The sequence below is a fragment of the Colletotrichum aenigma genome (genome assembly GCF_013390185.1).
Source record: "Colletotrichum aenigma strain Cg56 chromosome Unknown KSG_Cg56_contig02, whole genome shotgun sequence".
NCBI lineage: Eukaryota > Fungi > Ascomycota > Sordariomycetes > Glomerellales > Glomerellaceae > Colletotrichum > Colletotrichum aenigma.
This window is the reverse complement of record NW_023500908.1, coordinates 2825631-2849346: the sequence shown is the minus strand read 5'-3', so window position 1 is coordinate 2849346 and position 23716 is coordinate 2825631. Positions and strand designations below refer to the sequence as shown.

The 23716-nt window shown below is 55.2% G+C and overlaps 6 protein-coding genes across 6 annotated transcripts; 3 read left to right on the top strand and 3 right to left on the bottom strand.

The window, feature by feature from the left end:
* Positions 1–10654: 10654 nt before the first annotated feature.
* Positions 10655–13199, bottom strand: prp43 (putative pre-mRNA-splicing factor ATP-dependent RNA helicase prp43; the record flags this gene model as incomplete). Its single annotated transcript, XM_037318085.1, has 3 exons — positions 10655–10771; positions 10954–12823; positions 12880–13199. The coding sequence occupies 3 exons, from the start codon at positions 13197–13199 to the stop codon at positions 10655–10657; spliced, it is 2307 nt and encodes a 768-aa protein (XP_037183165.1).
* A 1093-nt stretch (positions 13200–14292) lies between these two features.
* Positions 14293–16772, top strand: skb1 (Protein arginine N-methyltransferase skb1; the record flags this gene model as incomplete). Its single annotated transcript, XM_037318084.1, has 4 exons — positions 14293–14409; positions 14466–15048; positions 15100–16541; positions 16593–16772. The coding sequence occupies 4 exons, from the start codon at positions 14293–14295 to the stop codon at positions 16770–16772; spliced, it is 2322 nt and encodes a 773-aa protein (XP_037183170.1).
* A 278-nt stretch (positions 16773–17050) lies between these two features.
* CGCA056_v002826 (putative small nuclear ribonucleoprotein F) lies at positions 17051–17544 on the bottom strand (the record flags this gene model as incomplete). The annotated part of the gene is made up of 4 exons (XM_037318083.1): positions 17051–17120; positions 17177–17332; positions 17430–17467; positions 17539–17544. 4 exons carry the CDS (start codon positions 17542–17544, stop codon positions 17051–17053), a joined length of 270 nt encoding a protein of 89 aa, XP_037183171.1.
* Positions 17545–18567: 1023 nt separating this feature from the next.
* CGCA056_v002825 (uncharacterized protein) lies at positions 18568–19672 on the top strand (the record flags this gene model as incomplete). Its single annotated transcript, XM_037318082.1, has 2 exons — positions 18568–19073; positions 19123–19672. The coding sequence occupies 2 exons, from the start codon at positions 18568–18570 to the stop codon at positions 19670–19672; spliced, it is 1056 nt and encodes a 351-aa protein (XP_037183172.1).
* Positions 19673–20100: 428 nt separating this feature from the next.
* Positions 20101–21849, top strand: dbr1 (Lariat debranching enzyme; the record flags this gene model as incomplete). The annotated part of the gene is made up of 2 exons (XM_037318081.1): positions 20101–20154; positions 20212–21849. The coding sequence occupies 2 exons, from the start codon at positions 20101–20103 to the stop codon at positions 21847–21849; spliced, it is 1692 nt and encodes a 563-aa protein (XP_037183173.1).
* Positions 21850–22290: 441 nt separating this feature from the next.
* On the bottom strand, positions 22291–22970 carry elc1 (Elongin-C; the record flags this gene model as incomplete). Its single annotated transcript, XM_037318080.1, has 3 exons — positions 22291–22313; positions 22390–22529; positions 22795–22970. 3 exons carry the CDS (start codon positions 22968–22970, stop codon positions 22291–22293), a joined length of 339 nt encoding a protein of 112 aa, XP_037183166.1.
* Between the last annotated feature and the right edge of the window lie 746 nt (positions 22971–23716).

Here is a 23716-nt window from a genome sequence, read left to right as displayed (position 1 = left end):
TTCTGGGATATCCTTGCTGTCCGTCTTCCTTTGTCATTTCTTGCCGTCGCTCCCTTTCAACACCAACAACACCAGAACCATCAAACAGCAGCCAACATCAACTGCAACGGCTCCAGACTGCTGCGTCAGATGAGGCCGCTTGTTTCTGTCCTCAGCCAATTGCCGTCGCAATAAGCTCGTATCAGAAGGTTTATTCGACCCTGGCCTCGCTTCTGCCAATGCTCCCACGCCTTATTCTTCGGCATCCAAGGATCCCAAGCAGGCGACAGGTCACAATGGATGAGTTGTTCTGCCAACCGCATCGACGCCTTGAAAACATCCTCGCACGTGCAGCATGTACTATTCGCGACGCCGACACTCTCACCATCAGCACTGGCATACATGACGGCAAGGGTCAGCCAACACCGACATCGCCTACGCCGGGAAGAAGAAATGAAGACTCTGTCTGTCATTGCGGAGGGGCGACTGCCGCAAGACCGAGATCCAACCTACCCTACCGACACTGACGTAATGACCGCCTTCGCATCCGAGATGCTACGATGAGAATATCTCCTTGACGAAGCTCCAATCAAGGCTTGGCGATTGGGGTCGTCTTACACCTCGCCTGTGTCTCGCCCACGGATACCTTGCGGATATACACCATGCTTCGAGGTACCTTACACTGCCCTCCCACCCTGCCCGGCCTTGACCTGCTTCACCCCATCTTATTGCTGCAGCCCGCTGATGATCTAATCCAACCCAATCAGCTTCATGTAGTACAAACTCGTCAAATCGGTTACAACCACCACCACCACCACGAACACCCTGCATTGGACAACACCAATGCTCGGTGACCCTGGTTCTCCATGCGTGGGTCCCAGCCTGCCGGCATGAGCATATCGAATCCTTCTCGCTCTGCCTTGTCGTCAACGACCCCGAATCGCCATCAGGCGACACCCTAATTGCTACCTTGGGCGAGGTGGTTAGCAATTTGCCCATGGCTGACTCGGCTTGATGCAGAGCTTGTCTTTTCCACCGCCGCCGGCTCAATCACGCCGTCTTCCACCGACCCCAACCCTGGTGGCCATGGCTCCGCCTGTCGCCGATTTGGACGACATCCGGCTCTGAGAGATCCCCGCTGACCTTTCGAAATGTACCTTTGCTACGACCGCCCTTTTCCGCTCGGCCCAATCAGACACTCCACGCTCCATGATCTCATTGCAGCGCCACGATCGTAATCGTTGTTCCGCGATGTATGTCTGCAGCAGGCTTGCGTATGCTGTACCTCGATGCCAGTCGCTCGTCGTATCAACCCCATCTTGAAAATGAGCTTGTTATGGCTGTGCTTCGCTTTCACCTGCGCGCCAACAAATGATTCGCAGGACTGTTAGCCACTTGCCAGTTCAACAGCCCACATTTTAAGTGACATCCGTTTCTTGGAGGTCAAAGAAAGACGCCTAATTTCGGACTACAACTCAGGGTGTTGCATTCATTCCATATCGACGCAAGAACATTTCACGCGGCGGCTGCTGGCTACCGGTGCAGGACGAAGGAATGTACTTCTGGATTCTTTCTGATTACCGATTAACACCTGCAGTATCCGCCTATCAGGCCCATCGCCACCGTCAAACTCCTGGGCAAATGATGGATATCCGATACAGACTGAGACCCCAATCTCTAAGCCATGTCGTTCTGTCTCTCTCTGCGCAGATCATCTGCCCAAACCCCAGCTCCAAGGCGGCCGGGTCCGCAGACCGTCGTTCGCAGCTTCTCAGTCGGCCTTTGCAGGATTGTGTTTTCTTGTAGCCATGTCCCGGTTGGACTAGTATGATGCCATGCTGGACGAGGCGAAGAAGTCACCGCAACTTCAACTTATCGGTTGTACTGGACCACGTTAGCGTCAGCTGTTATGAGCATGCCTTCTGATTTCACTTACAACAACGCAGTCTTCGCATCGGGCACCGTGGACATTGACCCAGCCGGGGCAGTCAACGCCATGCTTGTATCTGTTGACGCAGGGATAGCGATCCATATTATACGGCGGGTGTGGAAAATTTCGACCGTGAATTGGGTGGCTTTCTAGTCAATTTGGTGAAAGGGGGGTAAGGTTTTCAAGTTGTCTTGCTTGTGTGGTTTGCAGGAGTCCAGAGACGTTTGGACAGCGTGCTGAGAAGCACACTCTTTATACTCGAGGTCTCGGATTTCGGCTTCTGGTAACAGGCTGAGGTGAGATTGATTTGCATCTGGTCACGCTTCTCCTACTTGCAGCACTATCTTCTCGAAAACGATGGATTGGATGCAGAAATGCAGGCTGACTGATCACAGGCTGCTAAGAGCGGCAAAACTCCATGGGAACGATGCAAGGCCTGTCGACAACACACGGTAGACAAGAGGGTTTACCCACTTTGATACTATACCTGCGCGTCTGCACGATGTGTGACTTCGCCCGTGGCTCGCGGCCCATCAATGACGGATAGACAATTGGGGATTGGCTCCCGCTCTGGAACGTGGCTTGCAGACACCAACCACAGCAAGAAAGATGAGAAGTGACAGGAGAGTTGCAATGTCAGTCAAGCAACTCTTCTTACCCGGGTTTCCCGATGGAGGGTAGGCCTGTCCCTCCTCGGCGCCTTGCTGGCCCCTCAGTCCTTCGGAGTGGGTACGCCAAGTATCTCCCAGGAGCAGGTTCCAGCCGAGAAGCTACCAGAATACGCGACCTTAGGACGCCTTGGGGTTGATAGATCTCAGTTTTGGGCTTGCTGCAGGGGACCGCCGTGAGCGGGCACCAAAAGGTCGTGCGACGCGAGACGCAGCTGGACGCCCATGAGGCTCAAAGGGGTGCAGTGATGAACATCACGATCTGCAGGAGCCCGCGACCTGACAGGCGGGGAGGGGCGGGTGAGAAGCCGTTGGTGTTACTGGATTCGCCGCTCCTGAAATACATATGAGCTATGCGTTTCTTACAGCCGACTGACCATTATCAACACTTGTAATATTTGTCAAGAACCTCCCTTACAGATAAAGCGAGCAGACCCAGGCACCCGCTCCCTCCACAACAGCGTGGGAGAGAAAATCTGCTGCGAGACCGATACGGACGAAGCGGCAGAACAGGCGGATGGGTACAAACGGCGTATGCAGCGCTTCATGTACATCAAAGTACCCTCGCCGTGGCACCACCGCAGCTGCACGCCGGCGTTTCTAGTCTGGCTGACCTCCCAAGTTTCTCAGCTAATGCAGCAACATCCAAAAAGGGTTGGGGTCTCGAGGATCATTCGCAGCAGAAACCTGCACCGTGTTGTATTATACATGGCAACGTCGACATCCTTCCCCATCATGCCATGTACCCAGCACGCGAATGCATGCACAGTGACCTTGGAACCGGGACCGAATATGAACAATCAAAAGACTGGAGGAAAAGGAATTGCCGACGCCAATCTCGCGTCGTTACTTCCATACATTCTCTACGACATGTCTAGACTTCACAACAACACGTTTCACTGATGGCAGCTTTGGACCTTCGGCGCACTTCATCATGGTATGGGGATCCAGGCCGCGCCGGCGAAACGGAAGCTTCCAATGGCTTTGCTGCCTGGCAGAACTCCGACCTGAATGCAGCTTGTTTCGTTTTTGAGCAGAAAGCGTTGCATTCGAGGTCCTCTCGACAACCTCCACTTGATTAATATCTGCACTTGAATGGACTCAGAAGCGCCCGCACATGGAAATCACAACACAGAGCTAGGATCAAGGCACAAAAAAGGAGAGGCGCGGGAGCGAGAGGCTTTGCAATGGCGAGCCGTCGAGACAGCACGCGAGCGCAGACATGTTCGACGACACATACCCCGTGTATCGAGCAGTTCAAGTGGTACGGATCATCCAGGGGGGTTTGGAAAGTCAAGATGTTCGAGCTCCGCTTTCGCTGTCTCCTCGCGGAGTACTTCAATGAGGCGGTCCCGGCTTCCACCCACATGGCAAGCTTAAGCCGGGAACTAGAGTCTAGCGGCTCCTTGTCTGGTCTTTTTCGAAAACGCCATGTTCAAGATGGAAATCCAGAGACGGTATCCGAACCTTGATATCTCTGGCAGGGAGCCTACCAGACCAGTCTTTATGAGAAAAAGCTTGACTCTTGGGTTGTGGTAGGAAGTATGGAGACCTCGCAGCCTCTACGTTAGACGGCGACCCTCTGAAGACCTCTCGGCGGGCCTTCAAGGGCTACGATACCATTCTCAGACTTTTGTATACATGGCGGCTTGACTTCGCACCAGAGAGGCACACCATTTGCCAGAGTTAGTGCTGCCCAGATCCCTGAAGACGCGACAGAAGCTTAAGGTATGCATGCTTCCGCTTCAGCTATTGACCATCATGGCCATCCAAGCTTGCGAGACGCAAAGCAGGCTATCACAAATGGCCCCTTTCAGCCAACAGCGCACCATGACCGATCTTATCCTTCAATGGCAACTTGGCGCATTGACGCAAATCATGGTTCCCGCAACATGAATGGCTGCACGACAGCAGACCTAGTTCATGCGGCGCCAGACAGACAAGCTGCTGAGGCAAAGGGGGACCGCGCTCCAAAGATGACAAGACTGCAGTCTCTTCTGCGTTGGGAAAGAAGCTGTGATTCACGACACATATCGGCATGCAACAAGTACCTCGAAGACTTGGCTTGTACATGGGTAGGCCGGGTCGAATCCATGCCCCCTCGAGTAAACGTTCAGAACAGCAACTCGGCCACGTCTGTCCGTCTGACAGCAGTAAACGCAAACGGGCGCTGCGAACCTTCCAACTGAGGCGTACTTTTATTTATATCTTGGTTTTGATTCGCTGTTAGCTCCGCCCCCCTCCTGTTGACTGCAGTTTGGCACTTCGAAACATCTACTTCGTCTCCCGCCAACGCAACGTGGGATTTGGAAGGAAATTTACTTTCGACTACCTTGCAGACGCTTCGAGTGCCGCTGTAGACTCAAATCGACCTGGCGATGCCGAGAGAAGTGTGCGGCGGACGACCCTGTACTAAGATGCCCGTGGATGGGGGAAACCCGCCAAAAAACCAACCGAGCTGCTCGCATCCCGGCCGGAGGGTTGAGCGTACGGGTTGCAGACGGCCGTACCCGACGTCGTGTCCGAAGGCTTCTTTGGTGGCGCTAGCCAGGATGTTCTAATGGCATCAATGCCATGGTTCTTTGACTGATGGGCATCATCCCTAGTGTTTCAGTGGGACATCGGTTGAGGATAGTCTTTTGACTTCCCCAGGGCTCTCCTTAGCAAACCCCTCCTATTGCTCATTGTGGATCCCCGAGTTCGGTCCTAAGACACGCGTGGAAACGTAAGGGCATTCCAGAAAGCCTTGGGTGCAGTTGGAAGGCCAGAGGCGAGGCGCGGGGCTATCGAGACAGGAAGCCGACTTGGCGTCTTCTGGTCTCTTTTCCAGAAAGCCCAGTTGACCTTACACATGCCCCAGGAGGCAACCTAGTGCACAAAGTTGGGCGGGCGGACGACTAGGATGCCGGGATCGCCTTTAATCCTTGAGACGAAGATTGGACTAAGGGAACATCATCTTGAGGTTGTCCACAACTGGAAACAGCTCCGTCTTTCGCTCTGATCTCGCCTGAGGTAGCTTTCGAATGACTTTGAATGAGTGCTGTCTTCCCCCCAAAATAGCAGACGACGACATTGGTGGGCGGAACCAGGACAGTCCAACAGTGCGAGCTCTTGTTCCAATCCACGCACATACAACTCAAACTTATTGACATGGTCAGTACGACGGGAATCGAGAAATAGAGGGAGAAGAGCAATGAAAGCTGACCCTCACGTGTACTTTTCGATTCATTAAGGCGTGCAATTTGGGCAGCATAGATCACGTTTGGGCGGAGCGGCAAACGGCGCTACATACTGCTTCGTGGGATTCCGGGCGCAAAGGACCCATGCATGGCAGTGGAAGCATGACTTGGGCGTCCCACGACCGGCCCCAAACCTTCTGCTACTACGCGCAAGCTCTTGCAAGTGATGGCGTCCAGAAAGACTTTCCCCCCTTTCGTCCCCGCCAAGGGATAGTCTGCTCCCCGAATCAACTTCTCAGACACGACCGGAGCGCGTCCCGGCATGAGCGACTGCCAGGAAAAGACTATAGCCGAGAAGAGGCAAGAAGCCAGCAGGAGACAAGAGACTAGTCTCAACTAGAGCACGTCGTTTCTGCAACCCGCAAAGTATATCGAGGTGCCGAAGCGACTTGACCTCACACCAATTCTTGCGTTATGGAACTAAGTGTTGTATGGCGGTCATCTCGCCTGCCCAACTTGCAGACATGGAGCAGAGGAGCAGCAAAGAGGACCCATCCGTTGAAAACCCCGGGTCCCGGGGCTACGTGCCTTGCGGTGCGCGGTCATGTTGAATGGGGCCAGGAACTTCCTACCTTAGCGGCCGCTGCATCCTGGCCAGGATTTGGGTCAGCCAAGTAGCATTTCGGATCCGGGCGGACCACGATGGGCTGCCGTATCATTTGACGGAAGGGCCAGGGAAAGCCACATTCGGGATGACCCTGGCCTCAGAGAAACCGACCTGGTTTCCGTCTTTGAAGGCCTAGGCCTCAACAGATGCTTCTGAGGGGTGAAGGAGAAGGATGCCTAGTCCCCGACCACCAAGACACGCACCCAAGCGTTCCGATTCTTTCCTTCATCGACTCCAAACTGCTTCGTCGGTGGCTGGCAGCAATTGTTTCTTCTGGTCCCGGTCCATCCACTGGTGTGGATGCGCGGCCTTTCGGGCAGACTCAGCAGCACTGTCGCAGGTAACGTACGTCCTAAGGGCTAAGGGAAAGGCCATCTAGATCCTCGCGCACATAGACTGCTGCGCCATATGCAGGTTTTAACCGGCAGGAGAGGGGACAGAAGGCGATCTGCAATGGAGCAAGCAATGTATACGAAGACGCCTGCATTGCCCAGCCTGATGAGTGCTTTTTTCGCGCTTCAAACCTCTATGGTGGATTCTTCTAGTTGGCCCGCCTCTGCTGTGCCTCGTTCTGAATTCGGCTGTCCGACAAGCCTTTCTTTTGCGGATTTACTCTGACCGTACCATTGCTGCTTGGTCATTGCCTCACTACGCCACCTCGCTTTCTGTCACCTACGCTTATCGAAGAGATGATGAGATGGCCCCGAGGATCTGGCTCAAGTCGATACATTAGGTAGATGTTGGCGTGATACAGCGAAAGAACTTTGCTACTGGGACCGGCGAGCGATACCATTTGCGAGTCAGAAGAGGCCAGATCGGGGCAGATCTTCTGCCTTGTGGGCGGGCGTTATAGCCCCCAGGGTTGGGATTGGGAGAACGCTGTGGATTGTCGCTGCCCGCTGTGCTCCTCGGTGCGCGCTCTCGGCTTCTGATGGCCAGCCCGAGACAGCTGGCTTTCTGTCGAACGACCGATGCCCTTAGTGGCTACGCCTGCTGTTGGAGACTTCCTCCAACATGCGTCTTTCGTTCGTTACGCTGTTGGAGTTACTGAGACAAGGCCGTCTTCACCGTACATGTGCCTGCGCCGACGCCACTGGCTCCTCCAGACGCGCGGGTTCAGACTGCAATCATCAGGGTCGGGGGGTTTGGGAACTCCCGCCTACGTGTCTTTCTGCGAGAATGGAGCAATCTGACCTGCCTGCCAAAAACAGAAGCAGATTATCGTACAGCGCCCACTCCTCGGGGCAATACGCCCCTCCAGACCTTACTTGGCGTTGCAGCAACAGGACTTTGACCGCTCGACAACACACGGTCTCAGCACTACCATCTGTCGATATCCAAGGAGGCGTGATCCATCAACCGTTTACCAGCCTGCGGATACGATCCCTCACATTGATTTGGTGTCGTTGGCTCGGTTACGTAAGGTACCAGATGGAGGGTGAGTACAACGTGCACAATAACGCCGCATCAGCAGGCGTCGTCTAGAGTCTTGACACTTGCCGTCTTCCCTGTCGTTTTCCTCGATTTCGTACAGTCTTGGAAAATTCCGGTTTGGGCCCATCAGTCTATGAGCGGGCCCCTGGAGGTCTCTGACGGGGATGGCACGGGGACCGCAGGCTCTTGGGTGCCGTTGAGTTGTTGAAGTCTGACAACGTCAACGTTGATTGACTGGAGTTTTGTCCGAGAGCTTCTATTCGTCAATTATTCGGGGCACCTCTGTCCCGCGTACGTCACTTATATCCTGGGATTTTGCCCACCTTTGACGAGACTCAATGTCAGTTGTTGGCCCCCGCACTGAAAGACAGGGTTTTCTTCCGAAACATCCTCAATTGTGAGTCGATGACTTATTGAATTGAATGCTCTTTAGTCAGCAGACATGAATCTGCAAGATGGGCAAGTCGAGTCAAGATGATGGCTTTCTTTGCAAAGTCAGGCAACCCTGCTCTCCCGTCGTTGCAACAGCCTACGGATACCAGTATGTAGGTACACTACGCCATACTCTGGTAAGCGCGGGGACGACACCCGGCCCCCACGGTTCATCCATTTGCTCCCTCTGCGCTAAGAGTCCGGCCAGCCGCCATCGTGGCATGATTTCTCAGGGAATGATGGGCGTTCTGGCATTGCGCCAGCGCGAGAAGAGTTAGGTTGGCTACCGGGGGACTCTGTACCCTTAAGGGTCCATACAGGAGACAATCGAAGCACGCTGAAGGGTCTGGACTCGGCGATTTCACTAAGGCACGCACTCGCCACCGCGGACGCCGGCCGGAGAGAGCCAATGAACAATACTATTGTCGGTATATGTGCGAGGGTAGAAGCGTAAAAGTCCCCAACGCTGCGACCGTTTCGCGCTCGTGGCCTCCTCTGAAGAAAGCTTCTGGAAAAAACTTTCATCTGCAACATACTTCGGCGCGTCTCGCTCAATGGAGCTAGAGAGTACCTAGGTTACACCGGGTTGACCGCCGGCATACACGACGTGACGACCGTCAGCTTTGCTCGGTCATCTGCGCCGACAACGCAGACACACGCAGAGTCTCTGTCATCGAATCTGTCTGCTTCTTTCTTTCTTTCGTCGATTTCGGTTTTTTGCCCCCTCGTCCGTCTTCGCCGACCTTACCTATTCCTTGCCTGGCTTGCGGATAGGGGCACATTCTTACCAGGGGCCTGGCCAAACTCTCACCTGAACTGACCGACTTGCCGCTACTTGTCGCTACCTAACCACTGGCGCTGAGCGCTTACACCTGCTAGCTGCCGCTACCTTGCGGTACTTGCTGGGCCTGCCCGCTATGTTGTACATTTCAAAGTTTTTCGCACGCTTATTTTTTGCTCTCTTGTCTCTCATACACACGAGTGGAGTGGTCATTGACCACGCGCTTGACACGTGTATGGGAAATTGAATAAGGCTGGGGGGAAATTGTGAGCGAAGGCAAGGGAATGTGGCTAACTAACGGGTGTAGCAGCCCGTCTGGATGCTACTCTCGGCCAGATCCCCGCGCGTGCAAGTGCCAGGGCAAAAGTCGTGTGCTCCGTTCGTCATGGAGACTGGAGTCATGGCCATGGAACCAGGGAAACAAACCATGGATGAGAGCCCCAGGACAGGGAAGTGAAGTGGACGAGGAAGAGAAGATCGTTGCTCTGTTTACCGCTGCTTGCAGCCTCGTCACAGACGTTCTTACACCTTTCTTACGCAGTGATCACAGTATCGTTGCCCAATATGTTCCCATTTAATTACTCTTGTGATGGGGTTTTCGCCGTCATGGGGGCCCAACTATTCGTATCTGCTTGCTTGCCCGCCTCGTCCGCCTCGCCCACCTACCTGCCTGGACTTTTTCAATGGAGTATCAAGCCATTCCCCCGCCGTCGCATATCACATCACATACACACACATATCCTTCTCCTCTCTCACACACACCGCGGCCCAGCACGCGATAGCCCCCGCGATAGCCGGAATGACCCATCATATCTTGCATCTGCCGAGCTTCGGGCCTTTCAGTCGGGTATCGTGAAAACTTGACTGAAAAAAAGTTTTTCATCACCAGTGTACATACATTACAGTCTGGCGCGGCCTCAGGCGTCCGAGAGCGAGCCCACTATACGTGTAACCAAAATACGTGTGATTCTGTGAGAAATATGCCCCCGTTGAGAGGTTCGAATTTTCGTCGTCGGTTAAGACTTTGCCTGATTTCACCAGACCCTTTTCCCCCTGTAAGGCGCCGTTGTCAGAGTCTTCTTTTTTCTCGTCTCTTGTCCCCCGACGTCCCGAAAGTTGGGAAATAAAACTGGTAATCCAGTGCGAGTAACAACTAATTAACACCACCGACCACCCTTGCCCCTCCAATAAAGATTGGGAATGTTCTATTATTATTTTTTGTCTTCCTTGGATGTTCATGGGACAAGGTGTCCGTTTGTGGCGTGTGTGCCCTTGCTTTCTAGGTAGCGAGTTATTGCTTGAGAGAGAAATTCTCCATGTCCGGTCTATATCAAAACGCCCAAACCCCGGTCCGTCGCCCAACCTCCCGGCTCCCGATTGAAAAGATCCTGATTTGACGTCTAGATCGGGGGCCTCTCTCTCTCTTCTATCTCTACGGCACCTCTCCGTCGGGGGTGCTTTTCTTGCTTTCTCTCATTTCGCCGAGTCGCATGAGGGAGCCACCGGTATCGTAACGTAGCCTCGAATACGGGGGCTCTGCGGAGGACGGATTGACGATGGCATTGTCACTCTGACGAGAATCGCTCACCGGCCCTTCTTCATGGCCTCCTTGCGGCGCTTCTTCTCCGTCGCGCGCAGGAGTGCCGTCTTGACTTCGCCCTTTTCGAAGGAATCGAGGTCGTAGTAAACGGGGGCAATTTCCTGCAGCACGGGGTAAATGCATTAGAATTGGCTCTTTGAATTAGGTATAGGTGTGTAACACCGCACAAGGCAAGTGCTGAAAGACAGGGGGGAATGGAGATCGGATCGTCGTGGTTTTGCAGAGACGAGTATGGGGCTGTGCGAATGGAGACGGAGCTGTTGGGTAGGATTGGGGTGCTTACCAGTAGCCACTCTGGCCTGATTCCGGTGCAGGTGCGAATGTACTGCTTGGAAGTCAAAACAAATTCGTTGTACAGGACCCATTCGTAGTCTGTCTTCAACACGGTTGAGGGGTGCATCATGACAGCCTGGTCATCCTTGATGGTGCGGTAGACCTTGCCGGACGACTCCTTCATTGCGACCTGCATGAAGAAGCCAGACAACAGGGCGCGGCGGATGTTTGTGTAGTAGTTCTTGTCTTCAAACGGCGTAGAAACGAGCTCGAGGCCATGAGTCTCCATGATGCGCTTCAGCTGGGCGCGGACATTGTCTGCGCTGCTGAGATGACGGAAGGAGAGGAAGTGCTCGTGACACCACTTCTTGGGATCAGAGCCGACAACGTTGCCCTGGCCCTTGAAGGCGTGGTAGGCGTTGAGAAGGGTGAGATGGTCACCCTCTGGGTGGGAAAAGTGCGACTTCATCTCGTCGGCGCGCTTACGCTGAGCAGCGGGACGAACCCAGATCTGAGGGACGGAGAGTAGGGAGGTGATGGACAAAATCTCGTTGGAGCAGTAGAACTCGGGGGACGAGATGAGCATGACGGCGAGGGCGGGGTCGAGAGGGAACTCAGAGGCGAGAGAGCCGAGAGTGGTGAGCTCGCCATCATCATCGAGACATGCCAGGTAGTTGAGCTCCTCGAGGGCGCGCATCATGGTTTCAGGGGCAGGGGGGTCCATAAGGTCGAAGTGGACGAGATCCTCAACGCCAAGTTTCTTCAGCTCGAGGACGGTGTTGGCGAGGTTGGAACGCAGAATTTCAGGGTGCGTCTGCTCGATGAGCTCCTTCTTGAAGGCGTTCTCGGTGTAGAGACGGAAGCACTTTCCTGGCTTGGTACGACCGGCACGACCAGCACGCTGCTGAGCGGAGGCCTTGGAGATGGGAGAGACCAGGAGGGACTCGACACGGATACGGGGGTTGTAGATCTTTTGCTTACTGAAACCGGGGTCAACGACGTAGACGATTCCATCGATAGTCAGCGAGGTCTCGGCAATGTTGGTCGCAACAATGACCTTACGACCCGGCCTGCCGCCCTTCTTGTAAGGCGCGGGCGCCTTATCGAAGATCTTCTGCTGCTGGTGCGGCGGAAGAGTTCCGTAAAGGGGGTAGACGGCCAAGGGCCCGGCATCAATCTCCCTAATCATCTCATCGGCCTCGAGGTTGATTTTCCTGCAGGCATCCTCGATCTCTTCCTCTCCCGTGAGGAACAATAACACATCACCCTCGCCCTCAGAAGCGTGGATCTGGAGAACCGTCCGAATAGCGGCCTCAACGTAGTCTCTCTCGGGCTCGGGGGTATAGAAGATCTCGACGGGGTGGGTACGACCGGGCACGGCGAGGAGCGGCGCGTCGTTGAAGTAGCGCTGGAACTTTTGGGCATCGAGGGTGGCGGACATGACGATGATCTTGAGGTCGGGGCGGCGAGCGGCGATCTGCTTGAGCAGGGCCATGAGGATATCGGTGGCGAGGGTACGTTCGTGGGCCTCGTCAAGAATGATACAGCTATACCGGGACATCTCGTGATCGTGGATTGCCTCGCGAAGAAGCATACCGTCGGTCATGTACTTGAGGATGGTCTTCGGTCCTGTCATATCCTCGAAACGGATGCTGTAACCAACCTCCTCGCCGAGGGTCACATCCATCTCATCGGCCACACGCTGCGCGACGGACATAGCGGCAACACGACGGGGCTGGGTACAAGCGACCAGCTTGCGGTTCAGCTGGGGAAGCTCGTCGTAAACGACATATTGGGGGATCTGCGTTGTCTTTCCGGAACCGGTCTCACCAACGAAGACGAGGATCTGGGTTTCGTGGTACTTGTCGAGGAATTCTTGCCTAGGGGCTGTGTTAGTGATTGGATCGTTGAGGATGCAAGTGCAATAAGGGCTTACCTTTGCTTGTGTACAGGCAGATCGCGACGAGTCTGCAGGATCTGGAAGTACTTTTGCGAATGAGGGCGTCCGGTGAAGGCATTCGTATCAAGGTCCTCCACCTTCTCGGCTTGCTTGGCGGTCGTGGAGCGCTGCGTGAAATCGGCAAAAGGCGAGTTGGGGTCGAGATCGCCATCGCCGCCGTTCTCGTCCTTCATGTGCGCAAGGTAAGGGTTGTACTTGGGCGCTTCCTCGGAGTCCTCCTTCTTGACCTTCTTCCTTGAAGCTCCGTCTCTGTCGGCACTGAGGCGCTTACCGCCCTTAGAATCGGTATCCGCCATCGTGGGTCAGATGATCGGAAATGATGGGGGTTCGCGATCGTGTTGGTGTGTCGAAGGGGGCTGCGGAGGGATGAGGTTGCGCCTGACTTTCGACTGCGACAACAGCAACAACGACTGGACTAGAAGACGCAAGCAAGGCAAGCAAGGCTCTCTGGGAAACTTTTTGTTGTCGCGGTAAAAATTTGGGCGGGTCTCCAGCACGGACCAATGAAAGGGTGGGATGATAAGATAACGCAAGCTTATGCATGGAGATACAGTGATATGCATCTTACACACTGTATGGAATACTTGGGATGTCTTTAAAGGTCTCTTGGTGATCCTTCTTTCGCATATACTCTCTGGCGGCCTGCTCTTCTTTCTCTGTTCCAGGCCGTAGACTCCATTTTGTATTGGAATAAGAAGAAGATTGCACATCTTTCCTGTACTAAAGCGACTACTTTTCCTGTGTACTTGGTAACTTTGATGTAGAGGACGACGAGGGACGACAGCGATAGACGACAACGATAGACGACGAAGACGTAGACGACAATAATAGCAGTAACACACAGGAAATATAGTCGCCCTAGCAGGGAAAATACGCGGTCTCATGGCATTCGCTTAACATCAAAACAAAATAACATCTCTCCTTCCAAGAGGATGAGATGGCAGTCCCAGGAGACATGCATGGATGAAGTAAGTATCTTGTGTGACAGCGGGCACTGTCCCCTCTCTTGCCTTCTCCAGGGTCCAGGCTCACCGAGTCCACAAATGCAGGTGCAACCAATGGCACCTGGTCTTTGCTCACAAAATCTGGTGCATTTTTGCTTGCGGGTGGCAGCAACAGCATGACTTCCCAGATTACACATCAGAAGGTTGAGTGATCCCACGCCTGAGCCTTTGTCCTGTTGCCCTGAGGCTCTGTCTCCTGTCTCCGTTGCCATTCTCCTTTGGGTATTCAGACGTTATAAGCATGAATTGCTGACCCTTCACTTTCACCTCTTTTTCTTGCATTTTTCTATTGAAGCAGGAGCCACTGTGATTTGTGCGCTGAGCAATTACACCATTCACAGACCGGATCAGTCAGGCGGCACAGCGAGCCCCTCAGACAGCAACGATGGACGCCAGCAGCTTTAACCAACCTACCAGGCCGATCTTTAGTCTGGGCCAGCATGATTCGAACAGAGACCAGCCTCTGGACGACCTCCAGTACGGTCAGCTCATCAATGCTGGTGTAAGTCGCCCTGAAACCCTGGCTCTCACCTCAACCCCACTAACCCCTCCTCCCAGATCAGCTTCGTCACCACACCCATCACCAACAAGCATTTCCATGCCCGCGTGAAGGATCTCGTTTCTGCCCACCTTGCCAAGGCAAAGCAGGGAGCCGCTTCTCTGTCGGATGCTGTCGTGCCTCCTCTGACACCAAAGGACACCTCGTTGTTCCCCAGTCACGCCGTCACCACTTACATCGCCTATGCCAGCCCTTGGATTGACCTGGCCTCGATTGACCCCGTCATCGCCAGCGTTTCTCGACAGGTATTGAACCTCGAGATTGCCTACGCCAACTTCTGCGGAGTCCGAAGCATCGTTGTTCCCGGCCTCAGAAGGGATGCATCCAAAAACGGCGGCAACCAGGGTGTCTCTCAGTACGCCCGGGCGGTCCAGGAGGCCATGACCATTGCGAGCCGCTTGAACTTCATCATCCACATGCCCATGTACCGCGAGCCTGGCTTGGAAGAGAATTTCGAGCTACTGTCTACGCTCTCCTCAGAGCCCCACGGCGACGACAACAAGAACATCGACATTTACAGTGCCTGGGACTCATGGCACTCTGTTCGCAGCATCTGCGAGTACAACATGCGTCTTTTCGTTGGTAAGAAGCATCTCCCCTCATCGGAGGCGCTATAATGACCAACGCATACAGCCGTCCGAGTTCCCAAAGTCCTACCCGAGAAAGAGCTTCAAAACAAGTGGTTCGCCGAGCCCCTTCACTTCTTGACCCTCGGTCCCAACGCCTTCCAGAAGAACAAGGGTGGACATCCCGCATTGCCTAAGGGCCACCAGGAGTTTATCTACACCCTTATGCGCCTCAAGAATGCCCCATGGCTTCTTCTCAGCGACGTCGGCCCGGACCCTGCCTCCCTCACAGCCGAGGCCCAGCTGCAAGCTGTCTCCCTGGCCAACCAGGTTCCCACAGCAGCCGACTTCCCTAGCTTGGACGAGGCACACTCTGGCCAGCAGCCTACAGACCATGTGAAGGAGTTCCGATCCTACGTTACCTACCTTAAGTACCTAGAGCTGCAGCAGAAACCGTTGGCCTACCTCGAGCAAGCCACCCTCACGAGCTTCCAAGACTGGCTTCAGTCGCCTTTGCAGCCGCTGTCCGATAATCTCGAATCAGCAACATACGAGGTCTTTGAGGGTGATCCGGTCAAGTACAACCAGTACGAGGCCGCCTGCACGGAGGCTCTGGCCGAGTGGCATCAACTTGGAAGAGCCACCTCCTCAGGCAATAATGCTGTTGTCATTGCGGTGGTGGGTTCAGGACGTGGTCCCCTGGTCACGAGAGCCCTCAGAGCTAGTGAGGCAACTGGCGTTCCTGTCCAGGTCTGGGCTGTTGAGAAGAACCCCAACGCCTATGTCTATCTTCTCCGACAGAATGAGATGATCTGGGGAGGCAAGGTGACGGTTGTCAAGACGGACATGCGCGCCTGGAAGGGGCCTCTCATCTCTGGCACCCCAGACGACAACCCCGTGTACGGCAAGGTCGACATCCTTGTTTCCGAGCTTCTCGGCTCCTTCGCCGACAACGAGCTTTCCCCCGAGTGCTTGGATGGCGTTCAACACGTTCTGGCCCCCCACGGCATCTCCATCCCGGAGTCGTACACGGCGCACATGAGCCCTATTGCAACGCCTCGCATCCACGCCGACCTGCTTACGAGGCTACCCACTGAGCCCAACGCCTTCGACACCCCCTGGGTGGTACGTCTTTTCGCGATCGACTTTGCCGCACAGCGTGTACCGGATCACCCTCGCTTCCAGCAGGCGTGGGAGTTTACTCACCCCGTCCCGGAGGCCACTCTCAAGCAAATCGAGACGCGTCGCGCCGGAGGTGTTATGGGCGGTGGAGGCGGCAGCATGGCCGGTGCCGTCGGCGCCAACGACCACAACTCGCGTTTCTGCCACCTGACATTTGTCTGTCGCACCAGGGGTGTCATCCACGGCCTCGCCGGTTACTTTGAGTCGGTTCTCTACGCCCCCCAGACGGGATACAAGGAAAAGGTGGAGATCAGCACGCACCCAGAGCTCATCGACCGCAAGAGCAAAGATATGATCTCGTGGTTCCCTATCTTCTTCCCCATTAAGGTAAGCACGTTGATCTCACTGGATTTGGACGGTCAAACTAACATTTCACAGCAACCCATCTACTTCCCGGCCGATACGGAGCTGGAAGTTACGATGTGGCGGCAAACGGACGACTCCAGGGTGTGGTACGAATGGCTCATCGAGGCGTACACCTGGGTCAGCGAGACACAGCGTATCAAGGTGGCGTCATCGGATCTGTGCAGCAGTCGCAAGGTTGCTTGTCTTATGTAGTATCGAAATATCAAAAAAGGAGGCACAGAGGGCGCCGTAGCGTTGTTTTCTTTTCTCCATAGTTTGCTGCCGGGGTTTATGATTGTCCCTTTTTAGCGCAGCCGCGATTCGGGGGTATTCGTCTTGATGAGAACAACGATTCATGGTCGCCAGTCCTTTTGTTCCGCAAAAGCCTTTTCTGTTTTCATAACTGCTCCCATCGTGATCCGTGTCAACTCGCCCTGTCGTCCTGGCTCCTCGCTTGGATGGTAGATGCTTCCGCTCGTCGGTTCGTCGGCTCAACCCTCCATCTTGACGTCGCCGTTCTCGCCTTGCTTGGCGCCGCGGATCCAGAGGACGTTGTTACAACTGCGCACGCCGTTAGCGAAACATGTCCCTAAGTGAGTAAAGGAGGAAATGCATACCGGATCAAGACTTGGCCCAGGGCTCCAGTCATCTTCTGGTCAATGTACTCCTCGGCGCCGCTGAGCTGGATGTTCATGTAGCTGTCGATGCTGACCAGCTTGCCCTTGTACTCGGTGTCGCCCCACTTGAGTCTGATGACGACGTCCTTGTCGACGCTGTGATGGCAAAGTTAGCGAGACTGTTCTCCCGTGTCGCAATCGTAGATGGATGGATGGGTGGTGGGAAGCTGCAATACGCAGGGGCGGGACGCACAGGTCTTGCAGCATAGGCCGCGGGTTAATCGGCACAAACTGTTTGAACAGAATGGTTAGCTCTCTAATCGACCATCGAGGGCATTGGTGGCACAGGGGAGGAGACGCACGCTCATGGTGGGCGGTTCGAAGGGGAGAAACGGCCCATGTAATGGTGGTGGATTGGAGGAGAAGATGGGTTTGCGCGCTTCGAGGCTGTGATCGCGAGGCTCCTAATGCTGCGGGTACCTTACCTTTACCTATCCAATCCCTGCTTCTGGCTGACTTTTCGATTTTTGGGCGGTCGAGGCACAGGCCACAGCGGTGTACTTTGTACCTGAGGTTGCCTCCAGTGGGTGGGAGGTTGTCGGAAAATCATCGGTTCCACTGTAATGTGCACGCTCAGGGATGTAACGCAAAACCTGGTGAGTGCTAAGCTTGTTTTCATTGTCTGTCATCTCTTTCGTTCCTGTTGATCGTTTCGACGCGAGGATCAGGAAGAGTGACAACAATACCTTCCGGGCACGGCATATGGTGAATGCTCCCGAGACCCAGGCTGCGAGTGCAACCCGAATTACCTCGTCAGCCAACATCAAAAATATGAGTTATCAGCTGCCAAGGAGAAGCCAAAGCTTTCCCGCTCGCTACGTTGCGCCCCGAGATACCACGGCCACAAGAAGCTAGAGCTGTGTAGGTCACGCAGCAATGCAGAAGAAGTCACCGCAGCTTCAAGATCCGGGATGTTCACTCTCCAGGTTCAGCTCGTGTGGCTCGCGGCATGCTAACGCCAGCCGCTTCAGCCACAAGGTTCTCGGATTGTCCGATTGGCGCCGACGGTGCGCGCCGTGGTAAGTGACATCCACGGGTTGCCGTCCCCAAATATCCCGCGAAGAGTCTCCGGCCAAGGCGCGAAAACGTCCCGGGGCCAAAGCTGCAATATGGGCGGTGATGTCTTTTCAGCTGGTGGCTTGTTTTGAGGCGCCTGATGCATGACTGTCTCAGGACTTGCGAGCTTGACGGGTTCCATTGTTTAAAAACTGCCAGAGGCCCTGTTGCGAGTGCAATCAGTCGTCACAATTCCTGAATAATTCCCAGATACGCTAACAACAGGCATTTCGCATGCGACTTGATTCTTAAATCGCCTTCTACAAGCATTCGTCATGGGCATCTTCGACTTCCGCCTGTCTTACCAATGGCTCTTCTGGACCGCGCCCACGGGCGAGCCCCCAGCCGCACCAGAGGGTCTCACACGATACTGGGTCGAGACAACATCCGGCAGGATAGAAGTCCTCTCCAACCAAGGCGAGACCCCGAACACCTCCAAAACGCCGATGGTCTTCGTCCACGGCGGCATGGGCAGCGCTTGGGTGTGGACCGAGTACATGCGGTACCTGGCGAAGCACGATATCCCCTGCTACGCCGTCTCTATGCGCGGCCACGGCAACAGCTGGCACCCAACGTACTTGAAGATGGTGTATTTCACCACCAGACAGAACCTGGCCGACGATGCCATCGCCGCCATCAGGTGGGTGCAGGCGCGGCAGGGGAGTGAGGTGTTGCTGGTGGGACACTCGAGCGGCGGCGGTCTCAGCCAGGGAATCTTGTCGGCGCGACAGGCGCATGTCAAGGGCCTTGCCCTCCTTGGTGCTGTCCCTGCCTTTGGCTCGTGAGTATTGTCGTAGGGAGTGAGGTATCCAATCGTTGACGTCTGACAGGTACGGCGTGTACGCCAACTGGGCCATGTTTGACCCGTGGTTCGCTGTCCGCATGTTGTTCCACGGCTGGCACCCCAACTCGCCGCTTTCCCACCCCCTCCTGGTGAGGCAAGCCTTCTTTGGCGACCAGATAACCGAAGCCGGCGTTGTGGACTTTCAGCAACATGTAAATCGATACGAATCTTTTCTATGGCCAATTAGCATGATGAAGCCTTTCGCCAAGGCCGCCGACATCATCAATTCGATCAGCGGCTGGGGCACTAGCACGAGAATCCTAATACTCACGGGCACCCAGGACAAGTTGATGACGCGTGGTGTCATGCAGAAGCTCGCCGCGACATTTAGGCATGGCTTTGCGCAGCTCGTGGGCGAAAAGAAGCTGGATGCCAAGGTTGACACTGACAACTCCACTGGAAGAGAGGGCAATGAAGATGATGAGAGTTGCGGAGTGAGGCTAGCTTGGGTTCCTGGGGCCGGACACCACTTACAGAACGATGTGATGTGGGAAGTTGGTGCAAAAAAGCTGCTCGACTTTCATGAGCAGCTGTAGATGAATGCGCGAAACAAAACTCTACTCAATTATTCGGTATGCTATTCAGGTATATAGACATGGGTAAATATAGGGACCAAAAAAGCGAGCCAGCGAGTTGTTAATTCAATACTCCGCTGAAATATCACAGCTCTTAATATTTTTCAACTCCTGAAGCGTTTGACGTAACCATGTTGACGTGCTTGATCAAATTGAATATTTTGCTTTTCACTCTCCAGAAATATTATCCCTCGTAAAATTCCAAGGTCAGAATACGTTTTCAAAATGAAACAATCAAATTCGTATGTTCGTTGTCACTGGGATGGCTTATTTGCGATGAGAGGTGTGATCTCATGGTGAACGCTCGTTCCTCATAAAAAAATTCGCGGGATCAACCTAGCTTCACCGAACCTCCGCCCTACAACACCCACTCCAGTGACCCCTCAAAAATGGCCACGCAAACATTCGAGACGAACGGCGTTCGCGTCGCCGTAGAAGGCTGCGTAGGACTCACTTCTATCCATCTCAATCAAAACCCAGCCGCGCTAATCTTACTCTAGGGCCACGGCACGCTCAACGCGATCTATGCCGCCGTCGCCTCCTCCTGCGCCGCCCGCGGCTGGGACGGCGTCGACATCCTCATCATCGGCGGCGATTTCCAGGCTGCCCGCAACGCCGCCGACCTCACCGTCATGTCCGTCCCCGCAAAGTACCGCGAGCTCGGCGACTTCTGGGAGTACTACGCGGGCCGCCGCGCCGCGCCGTACCTGACCGTCTTCGCGGCCGGCAACCACGAGGCCGCGGCGCACCTGTGGGAGCTCTACTACGGTGGCTGGGCGGCGCCGAACATCTACTACCTCGGCGCGGCGAACGTGCTGCGCCTTGGCCCGCTGCGGATCGCGGCGATGAGCGGCATCTGGAAGGGCTTCGACTACCGCAAGACGCATCACGAGAGGCTGCCGATGGGTCCGGACGAGATCAAGAGCTTCTATCACGTGAGGGAAGTGGATGTGCGGAAGCTGCTGCTCGTGAGGGAGCAGGTTGACGTTGGGGTCAGCCACGACTGGCCGAGGGGGATTGAGAGGTGGGGTGATGAGAAGGCGCTGTGGCGGATGAAGCCTGATTTCGAGAGGGAGTCGAAGGACGGCACGTTGGGGAATGTTGCGGCGGAGTACGTTTGTGACCGGTTGAGGCCGCCTTATTGGTTTTCGGCGCATTTGCATTGCAAGTTTGCCGCGTTGAAGATCTACAAGGATGATGATGGTGCGAAGGACGCGGAGGCGAAGGGTGCAGCTGCAGAGACCGCTCTGGTCCCCGAGCCAGCTGCGGCGCCAGAGGGAAATCCGGATGAGATTGATTTGGATGGTGATGAGGAGGTCGCGGACGCACCACCGGTCACGCAGACGAACCCGAACGAGATTGATCTCGACGAAGACGTAGCTGACGAGCCAGCCGCTGCTGCGAACGCCCCGGCCAGCAGGCCAGAGCCCGTCACCAAGAACACCGTCTCCGAAGAATTGCGCGCCCAGCTTCCCGCATCATTCGCCCGCCCCCAACCGCAGGCCAAGCGGACGCCGGGCCAACCCGTCCCGCCGACCATCACAAACAAGCAGGTCAACTTCCTCGCCCTCGACAAGTGCCTCCCCCGCCGGCACTTCCTCCAGCTCCTCGAGGCGCGCCCGCACAACGTCCTCCCCGCCGACCAGCCTGCGCCCGCCCGCCCCTTCCTTCTGCAGTACGACCCCGAGTGGCTCGCCATCACCCGCGTCTTCCACCCGACGCTGAAGATCGGGGACCCGTCGGCGCACACCCCGCAGGACCTGGGCGAGGAGCACTACGCACCGCTCATCGATGCGGAGCGCAAGTGGGTTGAGGAGAACATCGTTGCGAAGAACAGCCTGGATGTCCCGCTCAACTTTGAGGTCACGGCGCCGCCTCACACCGAGGGTGAGCCCGAGTCGGTGCCGCATCAGCCGTTCGAGTACACCAGCCCGCAGACGGCGGCGTTCTGCGAGCTGCTGGATATTCAAAACATTTGGGACGCGAGCGCGGAGGAGCGCCTGGAGAGAAAGGCCAGGGGACCGCCTGCTGGGGAGTTTAGAGGACACCGAGGCGGCGGAAGAGGCTTTCACAGGGGCGGGCGTGGTGGTCGAGGCGGTAGAGGTCGGGGAAGGGGCAGAGGCCGAGGTTCGCATTAGAGTACACCATCACTTTTTGAACGAAAGTCGAATACCTGGAGAAGAAATTGATGATGAAAATTGTATTATACCCAGCTACGGGAGGACTAGTATGAAAGTATGTATCCCAACAGAAAAAGCGTAGATCTCAATGGAAGAACCTGAGCCGAGCAGAGTGAGTGGAATGGATTCAATCTTCCATCTATTTTAGACGTTCAGCCCACGGAGGAGTGTAGGGAGGAACGCATATGCTAAGATGGGGTGCTGTCGCGTTTGACGTAGCGAAACACGTTTTTGGTCATCATCGAAAAAGGAAAAGAGAAAAATTGCCTCTTCGGCGTGGATTCGTCAGTATGGCGTAGCAGTGGTATCTTTTCCCCAGTGTGCCTTTGCCGTCATGCTCAAACGCCCAGAACTCCGTGATAGCAAGCCTAAATCACATGGATTGTTTCATAACAGTCATCACAAGGAGCCGGTGTTCTGTTCTGGAAGCAGTGTTAGAACCGTTGCGGCCGAGACAACCCGTGGGGGAGGAGGAGGCTGGGGAGGGTTTTGTCTTACTGTCCAGGCCCAGGTAGTCGGCGGCGACCAGCAGCTCGAGGCACAGCTCGACGGGAATGTCCATGTCTGGGACGTCTTCACGCTCCCGGTAGCGGTACCAGTATTGGAAATACTCGCAGACCTTCTCGAGGACAACGCCACTGCGGGAACCCGGTGGTTAGATTCTTCCAGAACGCGGACAGAAGAAAGCGGAAGGATTGTGCTGCGTATGTATGTGTGTGGCTGGGAAACCAGCGTGGGAAGAGGAAATAAGCAATGTTGGGTTTGTTTCAGATCAAGTGTAGTTGGCAATCAAGCAGACCAGCCGTTGCAGCAGCGGTCTGTCAGTAAGAACACAGCGAAATAAATTTAAGATCATCATATGTTGATGTTTGGGGTTGAGAAATAGACGGTTGAAAAGCTTACCTGATTTCTGAAAAGACGCAGCGTCCCGAGGTGGCCTCACGGAACTGGCTGCGGGGATCCAACATGCCCTTGATCGCTGGGCTGATCAGGGCAGCCTCGCGCAGCACGACGAACTCGAAGCCATCACTAGAGACCAGAGTAATGTACTTGCTTTGGGCGTCCCCGTTGGTGTCCATGGTTGCGGCGAGGGTTTTGCCTCAAGACTATGGCAGTGGAGGGCTGCTGAGAATGCTGCGTCCCTTGGCAGGTGGCACTGCTTTCGAGTGAAAGCAGATGTGTGAGGCGTTGCTCCTCTGTGTGGTGATGCAGCTCTCGCTCTCGAGGCTTTCTTGCTTCCTCAATGCTGGTGGCAAGCGGAAACAGTGATGAAAGATGGGCGCGATCGTTGTGGAAAAATTCACGTCGCGATTTTGAAGTAGGCGGTGGTGGGGTGGAGCTCGGGCCTCCCACAGCTGCTGCCGCCCGCCGGAATGCGAATTGGCCGTTCCTCGACCGGATAAACTGACGATAGCTGAGATGTTCCGATCCAATGTTTCTGGGCGGTGCGTCAGACGACAGGGGCCAACCAAGCTTGTCAGGGATTGCAGTTGATCCGCCGCTAAACAGGCTCCACCTTTCTCAGGCGTCGGTGCAGGTCAGTGTCGCTGTTGGCCCGTGGGTCCCTAATCAGGCTTCTCGACGCCTGGCCGCTCGCAACCCGCCTGCCGTCATCACCCCGGCAAGAAGTGGCTGGTTGCCCCGTCGACTTGTTTACAATTGCCCTCCTTGCTCCCGTCCGCTCTCCTCAAGAACAGCACAACCCGCCCATCCACACCTCTCGCACACAAACCCACCCCCATACAATACACAATCCCGAGCTGATCAGATCAACACACCTTCTCCAACATTCCTCAATCCAAACGCCGCAACGTCCCCTAGCCCG